The sequence below is a fragment of the Neolamprologus multifasciatus genome, chromosome 3 (genome assembly GCF_963576455.1).
Source record: "Neolamprologus multifasciatus chromosome 3, fNeoMul1.2, whole genome shotgun sequence".
Classification (NCBI taxonomy): Eukaryota; Metazoa; Chordata; class Actinopteri; order Cichliformes; family Cichlidae; genus Neolamprologus; species Neolamprologus multifasciatus.
Window position 1 is genome coordinate 45430216 of NC_140441.1, and position 19234 is coordinate 45449449.

The following is a 19234-nucleotide window of genomic DNA, read 5'->3' on the forward strand; positions in this document are numbered from 1 at the left end:
TGGTCTTACGTACGCCGGTGTTGGATATGGCTGATAACGGTATGTTAAAATCTGAAACAGCCTGTAAAAACTCCGTCCAGCCAATAGGTCTGAAGGTGTGTGTGTGGTTGTGACGGCTTTAATCAGGTCGTAAATGTGTGAACCCGGGATGGTGTGTTTATCAACAACAATTTCGCCTTTGTCATTGTAAGAAATCAAGTCTGGCCAACGAGAGAATGAGTTCTGCATTCCTCCTTCTCCTTTTAGGTATGTGTGTCAAAACATTCTCTGCAATAAAATCCTTCACCCCAGCATCACCATAAACAGGTTGGGTGTCCGCAGGCTGGGTTTGCACATACATGTTAAATTGTTCCGGTAGGGATAAAGACAATATATTCTTTTCACGGGCACCTTGTCTCACAAGTGTGAGGTATCTTTGGAGAATATCACCATATTTTTTAGCTTTCTCATGCACATCTATGTCTGATTCTTGTAACACTTGAAGCATCTCCTTGTCCAAGTCTTTCTGAGCCTGTTGTCTGATGTTGCCTGTGTACTGCTGCGGTTGCTTCAATAAGTCTAACTGATGTTGGGGCACCAAAAACATCTTCTGCACATGTTCCATTTTCACCTGTTTGCTATCAGACTGGTTATGAAAGGGATTGCAGACCCTAATAAGGGTAGTAAAAACCCGCCAGATTGGTTGATTGTCTTTCTCTTTTTCAAAGTTTTGATCTTTTCTTCAGCAATCAGTCTGATTAAATCTTTTTTTTTTAGCTGTTTGTACTTCTGATTTGTCAGTGGAATGTTACCTTGCAATACGTTAAAGGCTATCTCACACAATGCATTGATGAAACCCAAGTTTGCATTGCTAATAATAACTCTGGTAGAGCCGGGGGAGACTTGTATATCAACTCCAACAGAGACAGATTCCTCCGCATGCGTGATGACATCCTTTCACCTCTTCATTGTTTTTTGTTTTGGGATATAAACAACCGGACGTTCTGACAGTAAATTTGTTCTGAGTCTTAAATAGTCCGGGGTCTTAGCTTTATAGTCTATTAAAACATACCCGTATGTTGTGGATGTGGCATCATTAAACGCTTCTATAATATATTTAGTATTATTCCCTCCTTCTCATAATACTCATCTATGTACTTCTGCTGCTCGTCAGGTGTTTTCACATGTTCTGGATACGCCGAGGCCTCCTGTTTAAGTTTTAGAAAGGCTTTCACATAGTCTTTAAACAATGTGTCAGTCTTGTTGGGGAAGTGCCACACCTCATCAATAGAAACAATCCTGTATCCTTTGTCAACAGCTTTTTCAAGCTCAAATGAGACCCATGTGCCATTCAACACCCGCTCACTGTCACTGTGCCCAGATGCTGTGTGCTGCTTCTGGTCTTCAGCGCACAAGCTGCAGAGCAGAAACATCAGTTTGCCGCGGCACCTGTAGGGAAGGACGGGGTGAAAAAGACCTCTTGGCGGCAGTACTGAGCATTTAACAAAGCCAAAATAATTTTATAGGCTGTCAAGTTTCTGCAAATTATTTGAGGGTGTCCTACAGGATAATCTTTTTTAGATTGCACTGTGGGATAGAGACTGGTGAAGTCATAATAAAATATTTTTTCATCACATGCAACCTTCTTCTACAGTTTTAGAGCATTTGTGAAAAACCCAACAATCATATGACCCCCTATGAGCAAGCACTTTGGCGACAGTGGGAAGGAAAAACCAGGCTCAGGAAGGGGCGGGGCCATCTCCTGCGACCAGTTGGGGTGAGGAAAGGAAGACAGGATAAAGACATGCTGTGGAAGAGAGACAGAGATTAATAACAGGTATGATTCAACGCAGAGAGGTCTATTAACACATATACTGTGTAAGAAAGGTGACTGAAAAGGAAAAACTCAAGGCATCATGGGAATCCCCCAGCATCCTACGTCTATTTAATAATTTATTTATATAGCACATTTCAAACAGCCGATGTTGCACAAAGTGCTTAACAATATAAAAATGGTATTGAAAAGCAACAATGTAATACAATAATAACAGTAAAAAAACAATAATAGGACAGTAAAAGAATTAAAACAATAACTAAACTAATTCAAGTAAGACCAAAATGCTTGTGTCATAGTGTGTTAAAAGCCAGGGCATAGAAATGTGTCTTTAGTAATGATTTAAATTGCTCAAGTGTTTGTGCAGATCTAATATTTAAGGGGAGACTATTCCAAAGTCTGGGACCTGCCACAGACAAGGATCTATCACCACAGGATTTGAGGTTAGTCCGTGGGATGGACAGCATTAGTTTTGAGCTAGACCTCGTGGTTTTTCCTGGAGCATAGGCAGAGAGGAGCTCAGACAGGTAAGGAGGGGCTCGGGCATTAAGTGACTTAAAAACAAAAAGTAGAAGTTTAAATTGGATCCTGTAGGAGACAGGAAGCCAGTGTAAAGAAGCTAAAACTGGGGTTATATGCTCTCTCCGTTTGGTACCAGTTAGCAGGCGAGCAGCTGCATTTTGAACCATCTGAAGACGATGGATGGTGGCCTGATCTAGACCATAATACAATGAATTGCAGTAGTCTAATCTGCAAGTAAGAAAAAGGTGAATAACACGCTCAAAGACGTTAGCCGGGAGGTATGGCTTTACCTTGGCCAGCTGTCTTAACTGAAAGAAGCAGGACTGAACTACTGTACTCACCTGCTTATTCAATTTAAAAGAACCATCAATGTAGACACCGAGGTTTTTTACATGTGTTTTACAATACGAGGAAAGGGCGCCCAGAGTGCTGTCGATATGATTAAAGTTGCCAAAAATGACAACCTCAGTTTTATTTTCATTTAGCTTTAAAAAATGTAATGACAACCACTGTTTGACATCATCAAGGCAGCGTAATAAGAGCTGCGGATGGTCTGACCCTGCTTTTAAAGGTAGATAAATCTGCAAATCATCAGCAAAACAGTGAAATGAAATGCTGTACCGTGAGAAGATGGAGCCCAATGGCAACAAATAGAGTGCGAACAGGGCAGGACCCAAAATAGAGCCTTGAGGTACACCGTATTTAAGAGGGGCTATTTTGGAGTTGTGGGGGCCCATATTGACATAAAAAAAACCTTTCTGACAAATAGGAACGAAACCACTGTAGGGCAGATCCTTTTAGGCCAGCATGAAATTCTAGCCGTGATAACAGGATGTCATGGTCAACCATGTCAAAAGCTGCTGACAAGTTCAACAATAAAAAGGCAGCAGGGCTGCCAGAGTCCAGAGTTAAAAGAATATCGTTAAAGATCCTTAAAAGTGCCGTCCCAGTGCTATGTAGTGATTTAAAACCAGATTGAAATTTTTCAGAGATCATATTAAAATCAAGGTGTGCCTGCAACTGTAGGTAGACCACTTTCACCAAGACTTTAGATGGAAAAGGAAGCTTTGAGATATTCCTGTAGTTGGACAGAACAGTTGGGTCCAGGTTTTGTTTTTTAAGAAGAGGCTGAACTACAGCTTGTTTAAAGCATGATGGGACGCAGCCTGTAGCAAGGGACGTATTAATTAATCTCAGGATAAAAGGCCCAACAGTATTAAAAGTGCTTTTAAGCAAGCTCAGGGGGAGACAATCAGAGGGGCAGTGTGATGATCTTAGGTTACTAACTACCGTGGTCAAGTCCTTAAGGGAGACGGGATCAAACTGCTCTAAGACAGCTGAGCACACAGGAGAAGGACTCTGATCTGAGGCAGCAGACAACGAGACAAGGGCCCTAATCGATAGGATCTTGTCATTAAAAAATGCTAAAAAATCATCGCACTTGGTGAAGAAGTGACTCCAGAATTATCACATAAACTAAGAAACCGATTAAGAACATTAAAAAGTACCTGAGGCCTGTGACTGTTTACTGACACTAAGTTTGAGACAAACTGTGTCTTTGCAGTTTTTACAGATTCTCGGTAAGCAGAAAGACGAGTCCTTAAAATCTGTAGGGAAACATGCAATCTGTCCTATTTCCATCTCCTTTCAGCATGTCTGTAGTCACGTCTGAGGGAGCGCGTATGTTCATTCAACCACGACTCTGATAAATGCTTAGCGCGCAGAGTCCTGAGCGGATTCAGGGTCACCTGGTCCAGCCCTAACTATATGCTTTAGCAAAAAGGAAAGTTTTAAGCCTAATCTTGAAAGTAGAGATAGTGTCTGTCTCCTGAATCCAAACTGGAAGCTGGTTCCACAGAAGAGGGGCCTGAAAACCGAAGGCTCTGCCTCCCATTCTAGTTTTAAATACTCTAGGAACAACAAGTAGGCCTGCAGAGCGGGAGCGAAGTGCTCTAATAGGGTGATATGGTACTACAAGGTCATTAAGATAAGATGGGGCCTGATTATTTAAGACCTTGTATGTGAGGAGCAGGATTTTGAATTCTGGATTTAACAGGAAGCCAATGAAGGGAAGCCAAAACAGGAGAAATCTGCTCTCTCTTTCTAGTCCCTGTCAGGACTCTTGCTGCAGCATTTTGGATTAACTGAAGGCTTTTCAGGGAGTTTTATCTAATGTTTGGGTTTTTGTTCAATAATCAGCGTGACCTGATAAACTCATAAAAGAAATAACGTTGGTGTTTCCGTCATGTAGTAACTGTTAGCTTTAACTGTACAAAGGTTGTTCGACACTATGAAACACATACAGACTTCATGATGTTCGCCTCATTTTTTTATTGTGAATATTAATCATGAGGGTAAACGGCCCTGTACACCACGGAGCGAGGTCAGCATGTCCACAATATCTTCAGCTCTCTGAGTTAACCCATCAAACTAATCTAACGCTCATCTACGAATAATTCACGGGTCATATCAATATTTTTTTTACATAAAATCATCCTTATTGCTGCCAACTATTCCAAATACCATCAAATGTTAAAGGAAAATATCAGGATGAGTGTCTGTGAGCTGAGAAGCACGTGAAGCGAGCAGTTTATCCCAGAGCTGAAGCTGCTCTGTGCGCAGAGATGAGCTCAGATTCCTGCTGTGATTGATCAACAGTCACAGAAATGTAGACTTGTAGTTATTACTGCAGTATGGTCACAGCAGATACTCATAAACATGTATTATGAGGATGGATGATCAAGTTTCTCACTCTCTCCTTTAAATCTCAGTTTTTTTCTTCTTCACAGTTTATCTGTTAATTTATTAATGAATAACACTGAAAGAGTTTCTGTTATATTTCCCCTTGAACATCACCTTATTAGGGCGGCATTAGAAAATAGCCCCCCTCCAAAGAATGAATAAATGAATGATGATAATAATAAAATGATTAAAAAGCAGAGCTCACAGTGGTAGAATGGTCAAACATGGATCCACGGGTGGTTCAACTGCATTTGGTGACGTGACTGAAGCAAATCTTTCAAATAATCCCACCATCAACGGGATGTTGTCTCCTTTACTACGGTTACTTTACTTGGACACCGTGTGAATTTCTTTGAAATGAACCAAATTCTTTTATTTGTTGGTTGTTGCATATTTAACCTCTACAGTCAGGAAAGGAGGAGATGAGGCCTCAACAATGTTGGGTTGTAGCTGTGGTTCAGGTTAGAGTGAGTGTCCATGGAATAAATGTAAGTCAGTGAACTGGAAACATGACTGTGTTAAAACTTTTTTTTTTCCTTTTTATAATGAGTCTAATCAAAGGTGGACAGAAGTATCTCCACTTTGACTTTTCTGTGTCACCATCAGAGCTTCTGCACACTGTGTTTCTGGGGCAGATAACATTGCAGCATTATGGAGACATTATGGAGACAAAAAGAAAAGCGTCTGGATTTCTTTAAGTTAAACTTAAAGAAATCCAGACGCTTTTCTTGGACTGCTGGTTTCAGTGTTTAGTCTCATTCACACACTCCCTCAGACTCTTCACACACACTGATTTGCTGACATAAACACACTCCTGTGTGCTTTCTTGGCTTCACACACACACACTGAGGACCATCTACAGACTGTGAGCTCCGTCTTCTTTGTCTTTGGAGCCGAACTCTGACAAAGTTAGGAACAAAACTTTCTCCAGCGTGTGAACTTTCCTCCTAGACTCAGTCTGAGCAGTCAGACCACATATTTCTAAAGCAGCACATGAAGGTGTGGCTCACACACACACAGGTGAAGGAAACAGCTGCAGTATTAAAAACTGCTTCACTGTCTACAAATATATGAACTGAATGTTTCTTTCAGGCTGTAAAAACCTTATTTATCCTCCATTACAGTCCTGCATTCAGAGTATTACTTCTGTTATATTAGTACATGTATTTTATTCTGATGAACACATGAAACTCTGAGCTGGATTGAATCCATTGAATCAGAGTCCAGGACTCAGACTAAACACACTGAATGTGTCCTGAGCTTGGCCGCTGTTCCACAGTAACTGCTGTCAGAGTCACTGTTACTGAGTTAGCTTAGCTAGCAGAGCAGCTAGCAGTTAGAGTATGAACTCTGTAAGCAGTCAGCTCGGTCCTGGACATTGTTACTGACATAAAGCTGCTCTCTGCAGCCATGTTTGACCTGCTGCTTTGTAGGACTACAGTAATGGAGGATTTGGAGACTGAACTCGGCTCTGTGACACTTTTTGTAGTGAACTGATGAAAGCTGCGTCTCAGATGGATGTTAGTCCAACACATCAGACACGACCTCTGCAGCTCTCAGTTGATGTGCACATGAATGATTTGTGTTTCCTCTGCAGGTGAAGGTAGAAAGTATGTGTGAGCTGATGTGAATTGAGCAGCATGGATCAGTGTGAGGACAGAGAGGAGGGAGTCCCTCCCTCTAAAACCACTCTGTGTGGGGAACATGAGAGCCAGACCAAAGCTCAGAGGTGAGATGACCATCTCTAACTGTCCATGACTCTTCTCCATGACACAGCTCAGCACTCACATCACTGCTCCATCATTATTCACACTCATACCTCTGTGTGTGTTGTTTTAAAGCCCAGAGCTGTGGGGCGCACCAGGCTCAGCTGGACATAACCCTAAAACTAATCCAGAACCTGGACCTGAACCCAGCTGTGTTTCCTTAAAGAGCAACGAGTCGAAGGATTGGGGTGTAGACTTTAAAGGATGTTCTTCTGCTGCTGAGAGGTAATGTGTGTCTAGATGTTGTTCCTGACTCTGTATTTTTGAATAAATCCTCATGTTTAATATCAGCTCAGCTCTTTTTAACACACATTTCTATGTTGGTATGTGAAGTGGTGTGTGTTGGAGTGTTTCCACAAACACAGCAGTCAGAGTGGAAAGAGTGGATGTTGTAGGAGGTGTTTGTGTAGTGAAGAGGCTGAGTGTCTGTAGGACTCCATCTGCTCCAGCAGGTGTCTCCTTTGTGCTTTGCTTCAAACACAGTGTAGGGAGGAGCTTCCAGTCAGGTGTTTCAGGTGTTGCTGGATGGAGGAGGACAAATAGTTTTTCCCTTCAGTGACACTTCAGCAGCTCAATGTTCTGGGGAGATGTTTGTCTTTATGAAGGTTTATGGATTATTGTTCTTACTTTGGTTAAACTGAGCAATACATTTTCCATCTAACATTTAAAGTAAATTTCCAGGTGAAAAAAAAAAGATCTGCAGCTGCAGCCTCTGTGATGTTTCACAGTCTGAAAGTAACAAATTCAACCAGAGTTCAAACAAAGGCTTAATATATGTGTGTATTTGATATAATGCCAACAAGTACAAATAGGTGTTCTTACAGGTCTTAATCATAGAGGTCTGATAAGTCAGGTGACTTTCACAGTCAGCAATTTTGCTGCCTTTTATTTTATTTTGGCCTTTTTAAAGCCCTTCAAATGCTCCCACATTCATACAGAGCTTTTAATAGCAAACTCCTTTACAGTCCTTCTCCTCTCACACACGATCACACGACTGATTTGTCTGCAGCAGCTGTGTTACTGCTAGTATTTTATTATGTGTGTAATCTCCTCATATTGTTCCTATGGTTTAGTTTGACTTCCTTCTGCAAACTCAGCTGCTCTGTTGCTGATACACGTCTCCATGAATATGATTGATCAGATGCTGCCAACACCATGTGTTTCATGTGAACGCTCAGCTGAAACCCTGGGTTGACTTATCGAGTTAATAACAAGCTTCACGTGACTGTGAATGCTAAAGTGAATCCAGATAAAGGAAAGAGACCCTGCTAATGTTGGACTCACTTCTTAGTGTAGATCGCAGGAGGAAGTTCAACATAGCCAGCCATTCTTTGTGCTAGCTCGACCAAACCTGAGACCACAGTGCAGGATAATGATTATCATCTGTTTCTGTCAAGGACATTTAAAATCCACAAATAACAAAAATAATTATATTTGATCATTGAAAATATGTTTTCACTTAAAAAGGCATGAGCACACTGGTGGATTACAGAAACATGAAAACTCGTTAACAGTAAAGTTAATTTAGGCGTAAACAAAGTGTCAAACATACTTAAGTAGAAGGACTGATGTTTGTGTTAAAATACCCTCTTAAAGCTGAAATACTGATTCAACTTCTTTACTCAAGTAAAGGTAAAAGAGTACAGGCTCTGAAATGTATTCACAGTATTAAAGTAAAAACTCCATCTTTGAAGGAAATTTCTGCCAGTTTTTGTGCAAAGTTACCTGAATTTCTACCTCCAACATTAATATGAGAAAATTATCTGAACTTTTGTTCTAATGAATTTAATCAGCTTGAACATTTTGTAGCACAAAAGTAGAAAAAACCCAAAGGGAATAAAAAATAGCTCTGTTTGCTGTTGCCTGCATTGTAGATGGGTGGCTTTGCCTTAACACCTAAACAGGAAAATGAGTTTAGTCAAGTATTAAAGTGGGTTTGAAGAGGTCAGGAAACCAGAGATCAGGTGTTGTGGAGCAGCATGGTCACAAGAATCATTTAGAAATGGGTCAAAATATTTTCTCTTCTGGATTTTTTGCACACAGTCTGATGTGCTGCTGCTCTGAGGTTTACTGCTCTCTGTGTACTTAGAAAACTGTGAGGTACAAGTAGATTTGACACAAGTTATAATGGCTGATTTCCATATAACAGTGGAATACAGGGACTTAATCGTTAAGTAAGAAGAAAGGCTCTGCCTCCCATTCTACTTTTAAATACTCTAGGAACAACAAGTAGGCCTGCAGTGTGAGAGCGAAGTGCTCTAATAGGGTGATATGGTACTACAAGGTCATTAAGATAAGATGGGGCCTGATTATTTAAGACCTTGTATGTGAGGAGCAGGATTTTGAATTCTGGATTTAACAGGAAGCCAGTGAAGGGAAGCCAAAACAGGAGAAATCTGCTCTCTCTTTCTAGTCCCTGTCAGGACTCTTGCTGCAGCATTTTGGATTAGCTGAAGGCTTTTCAGGGAGTTTTTTGGACATCCTGATAATAATAAATTACAGTTGTCCAGCCTGGAAGTAATAAATGCATGAACTAGATTCATGCATTTGAGACATCTGAGACAGGATATTTCTAACTTTAGAGATGTTGCACAAATGGAAGAAAGCAATATTACATATTTGTTTAATATGTGCATTGAAGGACATGTCCTGGTCAAAAATGACTCTTAACTTGACCCAGTGGGTTACTGGTCCCACGCATGAAAAAGGTCACACACTGGACTTTGAGCTTCCCCACGGGTTGGATGTGTGCATCACTGAAATATCTGAGTTGGGCATCTCCGATCATTTTCCTGTGTTGTTCACTGAAACGCTGCGCTGCTCGGTAGATAAGCCGTGCGCCTCAGCGCGTAAAAAGCGAGCGCTTAATGTTCTAACAGCATCGCTTTTTCTGCTGCCTTTATGGACTCTGGAATAATGAATTCCAGCTGTTAAAGTGTTGAGGACCTTTCGGACATTCTTCTTTCTACCTGCACTGATATTTTGGACTCTATTGCTCCGTTCAGGACTCTGCGCGCTAAGCATTTATCAGAGCTGTGGTTGAATGAACCTACGCGCTCCCTTAGATGTGACTGTAGACGCGCCGAAAGGAGATGGAAAAAGGACAGATTGTATGTTTCTCTACAGATTTTAAGGACTTTCTGTCTTTCTGCTCACCAAGAAGCTGTAAAAACTGCAGACACAGTTTGTCTTAAACTTAGTGTTAGTAAACAGTCACAGGCCTCAGGTACTTTTTAATGTCCTCAATCGTTTTCTTCGTTCACGTGATAATGTCGGAGTCATTTCTTCACCAAGTATTTGTGATGATTTTTTAGCATTTTTAACTACAAGGTTCTATCTATTAGGGCTCTTGTCTCGCCGACTGCTGCCTCAGATCCGAGTCTTTCTCCTGTGTGCTCAGCTGTCTTAGAGCAGTTTGATCCCGTCTCCCTTAATGACTTGACTGTGGTAGCTTGTAACCTAAGATCATCACGCTGCCCCTCTGATTGTCTCCCCCCAACTACTCTTTCAAGGATTGTCAGGTTGGAGATTGGCCTATAATTAGCTAAGACAGCTGGGTCTAGAGATGCTTTTTAAGTAAAGGTTTAACTAAAGCCAGCTAGGAATGGGTACCGTTTAGATTTGAAAACCTGCTAAATCAGAATCAGTTGCTGATGATGGCTTTTTTCTTTTACATTAATCACATATAATCTCAACTCAAAGTAAAAATAGACTTGATTGAAGTAACTCAGATCAGCCAATTCAAAATGCTAATTCAATCAACTCTGAGTTTATGGCTAGACTCAGTTTGTTGGCCCTGCACCTTAAAACTATTCCCTGTTTGTCCCTCATGTTTTTTAGATATTGTTTTCACATCTTATGTCACGGCTAGCGGGACGAGCCATGTTGAATTTAATAAAGGACCCAAGATGCGGACACTGCTGTGAAGTGAGTGAGCTTTATTAAAACGGTGAAGTGCAGTGGAGACGGCCTGTGCAGAAGTTAAGATAACCTCTACTGAAAAAAATAAAAAACTAACCTGAAACCTTAAATGGAGACATGGGGAGATAACACAGACGAACCAGCAACAAGCAGGAGAAAACAAAGGGCTCATATACACAAAAGAGCAATCAGGGAATGAGAAAAGGGAGGGAGACACAGCAGGATTAATTGGACATAACCAGACAAGGGGAAGGAAAAGTAGACAAACTAACATAGGACATGGCACTGTCAAAATAAAACAGGAAGTGAACACAGAGACACAATACTAACACAGTACAGAGGAAACACAGAAACCAAAACCTCAGAACTAGAAAATCTTAATCAGAATGAAATTGTAACAAAAGACAATAACAATCAAAACAAAACCACTGAGTCCACAGACTCGGGACATACATCGGCTCAAACTGTGGTCATAAATATTTTGTACTTGTAAATCAGACTGTGTAGTTGTGAACTGAGTTTTGTAACAAATTGTAATGTAAAAAATGTAAGAAACATTAGAACTACTTTTGCTGACACAAAGTTTGGCGAGCACTGCAAGTTGTCACTTTAAACCACTCACTGATATAAAGAGAGTACCTTGTTCCAGGGCATCTGAGCATGGAGGGAAAGCTTTATGCAGGAGATGGTAAGAGTTGTTGGGACTAAAGAAACTGAGGAGAAAACTACAGACATCTGGAAACAAAGGAGTTTTTAATTCTCAGTGGGATCACCAGGACTAGCAAAGCTTCACCATGACAGTCATCTGATTGACTGAACCCATCCAAACATCACTTCATGGACCTTTAGCTTGTGTCTGCATGTGGACAGACATAACATGAGCTAATTATACATTACTCCTCCACAGAGTGGACCAGGAGAGAGCAGAGGTTTCCACTGGTCAGTCTGCACAGCAACATCAAACACACCTGGACTCTGTGGTTATGGTTTGTAGTACTATGTTTACATTTGTTCTTTTCAGTCACCTCTATGCTGCACTTTGTGGACCAGAGGATTGTCAGTGTGTCCAACATAAATCAGAGTTTGGGCTCCATGATTTCAGTGAGATTGGGGTGACTGTAACTCAGGAGGTGAGCAGGTCAGCTACTAGTCAGAAGGTTTGTGAATCAAACCCTGGCTGGCAAATGTACTGGGTAACGTACTAAACCCAGGCTGCCCTCTGATGCATCCATCAGAGTGTGAAAGAAAGTATTTAAGCATAGAACAATGTGCTTGGTTGAATGAGGCATGTTGTATAAAATGCTTTGTGTGCACAGAGTATCAAAGAGAGCTACATAAGAACCAGTCCATTTACCACTGGGTAATTCAGTCTTCTTTTCCAGCGGCTGGAGGAAAACATCACCATGTTTGTGAAGAACGAGCTGAAGAAGATCCAGAAGGTTCTGAGTCCAGATCACCCAGAAACTTTAAACAGCCAGATGGAGGACGAGGAGATGTTTGAAGGTGAGGATGAAGATGAAAGAAAGAGCTGCAGAGAAGCATTTCTGAAGATCACACTTCACTTCTTGAGGAGACTTAAGCAGCATGAGATGGCTGACCATCTGCAGAGCAGTAAGAGAATTTCTCTAAAGACTGAATATTGATCTTTCCTAATAGCTCAAGAAATGGACCACTAGACATTCATCCTTTCAGGGTACTGAAAGGCTATGATATTTATTGTATAATATTTTTTTTCTGAATTTCTTACCTTCAGAAATATTTGCTCCACTCTGTAAACGTGAACTTAAAGCCCAACTGAAGAAGAAGTTCCAGTGTGTGTTTGAGGGGATCGCTAAAGCAGGAAGCCCAACCCTTCTGAATCAGATCTACACAGAGCTCTACATCACAGAGGGAGGGACTGCAGAGGTCAATGATGAACATGAGGTCAGACAGATTGAAACAGCATCCAGGAAACCAGACAGACCAGAAACAACAATCAGACAAGAAGACATCTTTAAAGCCTCACCTGGAAGAGATGAACCAATCAGAACAGTGCTGACAAAGGGAGTGGCTGGCATTGGGAAAACGGTCTTAACACAGAAATACAGCCTGGACTGGGCTGAAGACAAAGCCAACCAGGACATCCAGTTCATATTTCCATTCACTTTCAGAGAGCTGAATGTGCTGAAAGAGGAAAAGTTCAGCTTGGTGGAACTTGTTCATCACTTCTTTAATCAAACTAACGAATCAGGAATCTGCAGGCTTGAAGACTTCCAGGTTGTGTTCATACTTGATGGTCTGGATGAGTGTCGACTTAATTTGGACTTCAACAAAACTAAAATCCTGACTGAAACAAGAAAGTCCACCTCATTGGATGAGCTGCTGACAAACCTCATCAGAGGGAACCTGCTCCCTTCTGCTCGCCTTTGGATAACAACACGACCTGCAGCAGCCAATCAGATCCCTCCTCAGTGTGTCGACATGGTGACAGAGGTCAGAGGGTTCACTGACCCTCAGAAGGAGGAGTACTTCAGGAAGAGATTCAGAGATGAGGAGCAGGCCAGCAGGATCATCTCCCACATCAAGAAAGCTCGAAGCCTCCACATCGTGTGTCACATCCCAGTCTTCTGCTGGATCACTGCTACAGTTCTGGGGGATGTGCTGAAAACCAGAGAGGGAGGAGAGCTGCCCAAGACCCTGACTGAGATGTACATCCACTTCCTGGTGGTTCAGGCCAAAGTCAAGAGGATCAAATATGATGGAGGGGCTGAGACAGATCAACACTGGAGTCCAGAGAGCAGGAAGATGATTAAGTCACTGGGAAAACTGGCTTTTGATCAGCTGCAGAAAGGAAACCTGATCTTCTATGAATCAGACCTGACAGAGTGTGGCATCGATATCAGAGCAGCGTCAGTGTACTCAGGAGTGTTCACACAGATCTTTAAAGAGGAGAAACAACTGTACCAGGACAAGGTGTTCTGCTTTGTTCATCTCAGTGTTCAGGAGTTTCTGGCTGCTCTTCATGTCCACCTGACCTTCATCAACTCTGGACTCAATCTGCTGGAAGAACAACAAACAAGTTGGAAGGTGTTTCAAACAAGAAAATCTTCAGAGAAATACTTCTACCAGAGTGCTGTGGACAAGGCCTTACAGAGCCCCAATGGACACCTGGACTTGTTCCTTCGTTTTCTCTTGGGTCTGAAGACTAATCAAACTCGTTTGCAAGGCCTGATGACACAAACAGGAAGTAGCTCACAGACCAATCAAGAAGCAGTTCAGTACATCAAGAAGAAGCTCAGTGAGAATCTGTCTGCAGAGAAAAGCATCAATCTGTTTCACTGTCTGAATGAACTGAATGATCGTTCTCTAGTGGAGGAGATCCACAGCCCCTGAGATCAGGACGTCTCTCCACAGATAAAATGTCTCCTGCTCAGTGGTCAGCTCTGGTCTTCATCTTACTGTCATCAGAAAAAGATCTGGATGTGTTTGACCTGCAGAAATACTCTGCTTCAGAGGAGGCTCTTCTGAGGCTGCTGCCAGTGGTCAAAGCCTCTAAAAAAGCTCTGTAAGTTATAAAGTTTTTATTATTTAATTTCGTTGGTATGTTATGGAAAAACACACTGCCATCAACTTCTGTTTCGTTTTTGTCAAAATCACTGTAATATAATCACTGTACCTTTATATACACGTGACTTGTATTAATGCTGCTGCCCTTTTGTGGCTAAAGTGTAATTATGTTATTGTTATTAGGGAGGATTTGAGAGTAACATGCCAAGTGAGTCAGCACCTTTGCTTTAGCTTAAAAAATCCAAATACTTATGTCATCAGTTATAGTTGCATGTATTCATTATCATAATTTAACCTTTAATATTGATGTCTTAAAATTATTTTGAGTAAACTAGCAATAATTTTATGGTTGTATTAAATAAATACATCACTAATGAATTATTTATTTTAGTAATTAATTAAAAATGTACATAATTAATTAAAATAACATATTGATAATGAATTATCAGTTAATTTAATTTAAAATAATTCATTATTTATTTATGTACAATTATAATTAGTTAATTACATATTTAATCAATTACTGGTTTGTTTTCTATTTTAATTATTTTACTGACACATTTAATGAATTATTTAATGATGTATTTATTTAATTCACGTTGCTACTCCTGGCCCTGCATCGCTGTTCATAAATACATTTTATTTGTCAGCTTCACCCATCAAAGTCAGGGGGCGGGGTTAATGCTGATCAAGTCAAAACCATTGCTTTGGTCTGGTGGGCGTTCTTTTAGTGGGCTTTTCTCAATACTAAGTAGGCCTACACACCAGGGTTTGGACATGTGTGGACCCAAACTATACTTAAACTTTACCCTTTTTTGTGTATCACCAAATACACTTTTAATATTTTCTAGACAAGAATGTAGTGGCATAATCTTTAACCTCTTTTGGCTCCAAATTGAAGTGACAGACTTGAGCAGGGTTCCTTTAAAGGCTGACAGAAGTGGAGTGGTGACGGGGAGATGTTTGACAGGACACTGTTTCAGCCTCCACAGGTTCATGTTGTGCTCCATCAGTCAGTGAAGATGAAGTCAGTGATGATGAGGCTGTAGAGAGTGTGAGGGATGTGAATGAGGATGATGAAGATCTGATGATAGCAGATAAAAACAGGCTGCAGAGACTTTGAGCCATACAGGGCACACAGTGTGTGCACAGAACAGCTGAAATCATTATGGAGGCCTCACTGGAATATGGAAGCATCACAGTACAGCTTCAGTGAAGCATTAAAGTCTCTGATATGAGATGAGAAATGAAGCAGCCAGAGCTTTTTCATGAGTGGAAATCCACTGTGACTGTGAGCTGCTACTACAGCCTCCAGATTAGGCAGCAGCTCATCCTGCTCAACATTTCCTCACCAACTTTAATGGAAGTGTGATGTTTTCAGCTGGAGTGATGGTCAGGGTAGCCTCCCTCTCCTCTTCTTCTCCTCTTCCTCTTTCATTTGTAAAGCCACTTCTTCTGCTTTCATTCATTTGGAAGTCCTGTAGCTGAGTTTGGGAGAGACTAACAGCCTCGGCAGCAGAGGGGAGAAAGGCTGTAACACCACCACTTTACTCTGTTCTACCTGTCACATCATTTTATCGGGAAACAAATATGCTCATGTTTTTACTATGTTTGTCTTGAAGATGTAAGAAGATCACATGGTGCTTTTTATTATTGTGTTGGTTTGTTTTGTGTCTCTTGGATGGAGCCCAGCTGTGCGTGGCCCCTGGGCCTGTGGTCAGAGTGTATGCTGGATAATCCGGCCCAGGATGAGGCCAAACTGACATGGGATGAAATGTCTGTCACATAATTGAGCTTAGTGTAGTTTCATTTCTGCACAATTTAAAAACAACCAAAACTTTGTTCTGTCTTTTCTATGTTATACTGTAGACTTTCTTTGATACTGTGTCCAAAAGGAGCAGCTTTTACTTTGAAGGGGAGCCATCTCTGTTTCCTCTTCAGGTTGGATGATGGAAGCAAATTAGTAGCTGTGTCCCAAAACGTCGGCTGCATCCTCCGGAGGCCGCATTTGAAGACCGATTACGTCACAGCCAGGCGACGAAGGCTGTCCGTATTCGTCGACTCCTTCAAATGCGGCCGACAAATGCGTCCTTCATTTCCCCAAATTTAAAAGATGGGTCTATATTGTGTCCTTCGTGGCCCACAATATCCCAGAATTCATAGCGTGGCCCAGCTAAATTTCAGCTGCCAACAATGGCGGCTGCTACTAAGTTTTAAAATAACTCTTATTAATCTTTCTGGGTCACAAAATAAACTTTTAACATATTTTCAGGTGAGAAAGTAGCTGTGTAAATTACAAATATCTGCTTGGTTTATCAAGACATCCCATATTTGCAAAAGTGTTCCGACGTTTTCCGAGACGTCTGTTCCCCACCCGCACGATAGCAAGCCAGGGGGTTCAATGGTCACTCCAGCCGGCGAGAGCAGCTTCATCATTTTCAGAACCCGGCTCTTTCGCGGTATCACTCTTGGCTGGAAGCAGTGCTTAAACAATGGAAAAAACACAAACTTTGTCCAAAAACCTCTCATGTTTAGCTGTTTTCCACTTTTTCTTTGGTCATTTTAGCCTTTTTGGCCAGGGTGAAGGGAGTATCTGCCATCAAACAAGAAGACAGCCACAAGTAACTACGACTGTGTTTGCTAGTTCACCTTACATGCATTAATGTAATAACGTGGTTAGCCTACTCAACGTAAATTACACACGAACAACATTAAGCTACTCACGCAGAGAAGAACGGCTGCTGCTGCCATCATCATCCATCATCATTTCTGCTACGCTGGCAGGGCTAGGGGCCAGGACTCTCCTCTTCGGGTTTTTGGGGGATGTTGCTAACTCCGGGTCCGATAACAGGCACCACACCTGCAGTAGATGTGCTTGGTGTGAGGTCTCACAGCAAGTTATCAAATACGGCGCATTTTTCGGCTTTTAAAAAAAACGCTATGCGTCTCCAGGTGTTTCATCAGATTCGAGGTTTTACCTCCTTTGACAGTATCAGCTTAAAGCACTTGATGCAGGCTGCTGAGTTTGCATATTTTGCTGTGAAGTACAGCCAGACTTTTGACTGCTTCACCTTGGGCATTTTTAATCTGTAGCTCTGCTCTAAAAGAACGTACCCGCCTACTATCCTCGGAAACGTAAAATGATTGGCTAGAATCTAAAGTGTATCACAGCTCAGGAAAAAAAGCACCAAAATAAAGCACCGAAATGTGCGCTGCTTTTCGGTCTGGTTACTACCGTTTATGTCAGAACCGGTGCCATCATGGCACCGGATACTGGTACCCATCCCTACTCAGGTTAAACATGACATATAAGTCACTCGGATAACTTAAAATGTAATTGTTTGCCTTTCTTCGGTGTTTTATTTCTTTCCGGAGTAAATCGGTTTGACTGAGATCAAAGTTATTAGATTAAATAAAACTTTATTAATCCATCGGGTGGGTTCCTCTGGGATTTTCACACAACTGAATAAACGGTAAACAGAAAACTGATTAAACAGAAGTGTGAGACGGTCGAGAATTTACGCCAGTGTCCTGTTATATTTTAGATAGCAAGGAGCAGACGGCCGAGTTTATTAAACTCAATCGAGATAGCGGTGACGCAAATCTGAAGGCAAGACCGTACCGTTTCACAACTTCACACTTCCAGCCTTTTCGGTCTTGCCCACGTAGACCGCCAAGACCGGGTCCTCCGAAGGATGCAGCCGACGTTTTGGGAAACAGCTAGTGTATGATGTTCTTTCAGTGTTGCACTTTGTAGATGGTCCCTGAGCACTGGTCTCACAGCCAGCTGCACATAGAGACCAGTGTTGTTAGTCCAGGTCAGAAGATGACTTGTTGGAATGAAAATGAGCTTGTAGTTTGTCTGCTTTAATAATGTGACTGGAAAAAGGTGTTGGACTTCAAATATGTCCATTTCTTTCACACTTCACCTTTAAAAGTGAAGCCTTGTGGTTCCTGGAAGGAAAAACATGAGTTTTTCAAGTCTTTGACCTGTTTTTATGATAAATGTACGACTTTAATGTGAAACGTTCAGAGTTTTTTCTCTTTTTGTGTTTCTTTGAAGCTGCTTCCTGTTGGCTTCAGCTGTTTGGAGTTTCCATTTTCTAAACTTCTACATTCTGAACCTTCTTCAGCTCTGAACAGATGATGAAACACTGAATGATTTCAAGCTCACACTTTGTCTAATAAACTTAGATCTTTCATTCTTTATACAGATTGAGGGACTGTGGTTTGTCAAAGATCAGCTGTGATTATCTGGCAGCAGCACTGAAGTCCAACCCCTCCCATCTGAGAGAGCTGGAGCTGAGCTACAACAAGCTGCAGGATTCAGGAGTGAAGCATCTGTGTGGTTTCCTGGAGAGTCCAGGATGTGGACTTAAAACTCTGAGGTCAGTCAGCATGTTTTAGTTGTGCTGACACTAAACTGCAGACATCAGGCTCATATTATACTGATCCACACTGAGGATCTTCATGGTAAAGTCTGTTTTCTTCTTCTCTGGTTTAGTCCATTGACTGTAGCAGAACAATGTTCACATTTCAAACCTTCAAAGAAGAAGAAAAATCATCCACGGGATAATTCACTGTGAAACTCTCAAACTCTTCATTCCACAGTAAAGTCTGTCTGACACTGAAATCCAAAGCAAAATGTCTGTTTGCTTTACAGACAGCAGTCCAACACAAACATACACACATCATCCAAAACACAGTCCAACATCCAAATCTCCTCCACTGCCAGCATGAATGATGGGAAAGAGAAGGAGGAACACTCTGACATTCAGGGTTAGAATGAGTTTCATAAAGCAGACTGTGAAGATCAAAGCCGCATTAGAAAGCTTACATGAATGAATGAGTGGACAGAAGTGGACAGAGATCATCTGAAGCACTTCAAAGGCTTTAAATCAGCACATTTCTCTATATTCTTTAT

At 41.5% G+C, this 19234-nt stretch overlaps 1 protein-coding gene and 1 pseudogene across 3 annotated transcripts in view; both read left to right on the forward strand.

Annotated features, from left to right (window-relative positions):
* Nucleotides 1-19234, forward strand: part of LOC146523552 (protein NLRC3-like) — a 102147-nt gene that overhangs the window by 58500 nt on the left and 24413 nt on the right. Inside the window, exon 10 of one of the 2 annotated variants that reach the window (XM_085151099.1) lies at nt 18525-18698. The exons of the other annotated variant lie outside the window; for it this stretch is intronic. Coding sequence (XP_085007225.1) covers nt 18525-18698 — 174 coding nt within the window. The remainder of the gene's footprint in view (nt 1-18524; nt 18699-19234) is intronic. 2 annotated transcript variants of the gene reach the window in all.
* LOC146523553 (protein NLRC3-like) lies at nt 5880-14312 on the forward strand (annotated as a pseudogene). The gene is made up of 5 exons (XR_014872369.1): nt 5880-6806; nt 6919-7068; nt 11672-11750; nt 12147-12375; nt 12518-14312. The product of XR_014872369.1 is annotated as a protein NLRC3-like (transcript).